This window comes from Tubulanus polymorphus, chromosome 4, assembly GCF_964204645.1.
Source record: "Tubulanus polymorphus chromosome 4, tnTubPoly1.2, whole genome shotgun sequence".
Classification (NCBI taxonomy): Eukaryota; Metazoa; Nemertea; class Palaeonemertea; order Tubulaniformes; family Tubulanidae; genus Tubulanus; species Tubulanus polymorphus.
In genome coordinates this window covers 19,961,653-19,964,829 of record NC_134028.1, presented here as the reverse complement: position 1 = coordinate 19,964,829, position 3,177 = coordinate 19,961,653, and the positions used below count along the sequence as shown (strand labels likewise).

Below are 3,177 nucleotides of genomic sequence, written 5' to 3'. Positions count from 1 at the left end.
TACAAAACTCGCAAGATTTAATCGACAAAATGAAACATTCGTCGGTCGCTTCAACAGCACGTTAAATCTCAACACACATCATACAGGTAAGATCATTTACGCAAAATATCCATGTTCTGGCAAAGTCGGGAACCAGTCTCTGGTTCTGGCATAGCCGGGAACCAGTCTCTATTTCAATGATTTGATTGCAGTTTTTGGAAACAACATGAAATTGATAAGTTTTTTGGTGATTTTTGTGGCGGTTTTCTGGGTTTCAACCGATGCCATATATGAAAGTACACGTAGCAAGGTAAATATATGTCCATGGTGAGGAAACGCCGTTTGTTAATCGTCGAAGCATTTCGTCAATAATGATCCAATAATCCATCGTAGCTTAACTTATGAACCTAAAGTCTACAAACCTCATTGGTCCTATGTGCAGTTGATATTCCTCATGGAAAGACGAATTAACAGAAATAACTCTCGGTATCTGAAACAAATCTCTGAATATGGGTTGAAGTATCCCACCCCAAACGTTAGAATAAAATAGTAGCTGTTGTTTTGGATCTATATTGTGGGTTTTTACGCAATTCAAGACTGGAAAAAGTCGCAATTATTTATAACCTCTTAGTATTCTTATAATAGTGATTATCAGTGTTGTATTTGAAAGGTTCACCAAAGAAAAAGCATTTTCAATTGTGTTTGTTTGATTGGCAGGCATCATCTCGTCCTTTCGAGTGTTACGGCAAGGCCATATCGGGACCACTGAGCAAATTGAATTGCAAGTCTATCGTCAAACGCGATATCAAGCACCTACCAGGTCGACAAGGTGACTCTTCGCCGAGGGTCTTCAATTCTAGAAAGGGCAGCTCGCTGACTAATGATTTCGCAAGAAACAATGTGAAAGATCTAAGAAATAATTTTAGATCTTCGAGAACAGGCTTGAAACAAATGAGAAACTAGAAAACTAGAAAATGCCACGGAAATGATGGATAATTCGAGCAACATTCTATCATACTAGAAGATCTATGTTCTAATTCTAATTCAGTTCTAGGTTTCGGGTTTCCTTGTTCTATACGATTCAAATTTGTGTCAATCATTTGTTTATAAATGCAAATAGATAATTCTAGTCGGCATAAAATGAATGTAGTGATGTATTGATTTCATTGACGGTTCGCAGTTTGCAGTGCCCCGGAAACCGGTGGGCAGATGAAACGAGTTCCCAGTTGTTCCAGACGGTGTCCAATGCACGGGAAAGGTTTTTTCAAGGGAAGCATTACGGGTAAGGGAGTTAGTGGGTCGATATCCTATACCAAAATTGACTAGACCAACCAATAAAAGTAAATGGGAGATTTTGAATGAAGCCTGAGGATAATTCCACCAAATCTATATCAATAATTAGCTGGCCAGACAAAGAACTGAATTTCCGTCACGAAGTATAGCTGTTTAATATTAACTTAGTTTAATTTCATTCTCTAAATTGCGAGGGATCCTGCCAATGATTACATACGTAAGTATTTGGACCAGGACGGCATTGAGAATCTTCAACTTTTGACAACACATGAGGACAGTTGATGGCTTAGTTCGGCATACTCAGATATTAAACCAGATCACCAAAGTGATACTGATGGGACTAGTTTCATTGTACCTATCGTTTCGACTCTTAATCATCAGGCCTTTTCTGAATGTAATGAACTTTCCCCAAATATCCCTATCAGAGAAGGAAAAAGTTATCATCGGGAAAACTAGGCGTTCGCGCGATCACTATCGTTATTTGGGAGATGAAGGCATAGGTTGTACATTAATTTAGTTATTCATCGTGTCAGTTCATACTAAGAAGAAAGATACTCACAGGATAAAGAAATTGAAAGAAAAAACAAAAATGTTACATGATTACAAATGGACCAATTATACTATAATCACACAATCGATACAAAAAACGTAATGGGTTTGTTGTTACAAATGAATGAGTTCCTTTTCTGAGTTGTAAGCAGCGCTGTTTGGACGACCGGTTTTAGGGATTAGATTCATCCAATAATCTCTACCGTGTCTGCAATAAATATAAGAGCATGATATATAAAGAGACGCTTCCGCGCAATATGGATACTGGTATAAAAACGTCAGGATTATCCGGCTATCGGTTTACTTTTGACGATCATGTTCATATACACTCTGTCCATATCCAGCCGCGAATGGTAAATTATGATCTTTTCCGGGTGGTCTGAATCCTCGTTCCTCGGACAACTGTAATTATAATGGGAATTATCATGCGAATGGATTTCCCAATGTGATTTGGATATCGAAATGCAATGCAACATTTCGTGTACAAACCTCTTCGGCCATTTCACGAATATGATAACTCTCGAATCCGCAACATCCTCCGATGTACCTCACTCCAAGTTCATAAACTTTACGGGCATAGTCTCTACATTCCCAACGAGTAAGAATGCGTGGTTCCATCGCTGAAAATGAAAAGCATCTAAATATTACTTATTTCAATATCGAGACGATCCTATTGTTATTTCAGCTCACCTAACAAGTACTCGGGTAGTTGAGAATATCCTTCAACTAGATACTCAGTTTCAGGAGAAAGGAATCCGATTGGCTGCATCATCAGAAATGGAGATAAACCAGCTTCATTCAGGGCATCTTTCATCAATTTCATCGTTTTCAGTTGCGCGTTATAATCAAACTGGCAATTTAAACCCACAATATCGGCCCCTGGGTGATTGGAAACAAACACCTACGATTATGATTTAATAAACTTTGCACGACATTGAAACATGTTTGAAAAATAACACATATCAGGAGGGATGTAACCATTGAGTGAAGGAATGATATTACACCTCGTTTAGCCATTCTAACTGCACATTCTCCTGCACTGATTCTGTTGTGGGGGTCCTCTTTCCCAGTGTCCGGGTGACGTGTGTTGACCACCTGCGTTGTTTGCGTTTCACCAGCGTAGTTCCATGGGGTTCTTCTCATAAATTAACTACAACTAGCTTCTTCTATCGATCCAGATCTTTATTCTTATACTCTCTTCTTACAATCTTCCTAGCACGTCCCCTCTAGTTCTAACCACTAGCTCAACCGACCCAGCTCTACCGACCAAGCTTTCGACCCCACTGCATTAAAACCCTCCCTTTTTATACTTATTCTTCCTTCGCTCGTGACGTATATTTCCACACCGCTTGGCCT

The 3,177-nt window shown here is 39.2% G+C and overlaps 1 protein-coding gene across 1 annotated transcript; it reads right to left on the bottom strand.

Moving 5' to 3' along the window:
- Positions 1-1,888: 1,888 nt before the first annotated feature.
- LOC141903856 (S-methylmethionine--homocysteine S-methyltransferase BHMT2-like) lies at positions 1,889-2,860 on the bottom strand. The gene is made up of 5 exons (XM_074792205.1): positions 2,826-2,860; positions 2,512-2,700; positions 2,311-2,441; positions 2,126-2,223; positions 1,889-2,029 (listed from the first exon to the last, which is right to left on the bottom strand). The coding sequence occupies exons 1-5, from the start codon at positions 2,836-2,838 to the stop codon at positions 1,936-1,938; spliced, it is 525 nt and encodes a 174-aa protein (XP_074648306.1). The 5' UTR covers positions 2,839-2,860; the 3' UTR covers positions 1,889-1,935.
- Between the last annotated feature and the right edge of the window lie 317 nt (positions 2,861-3,177).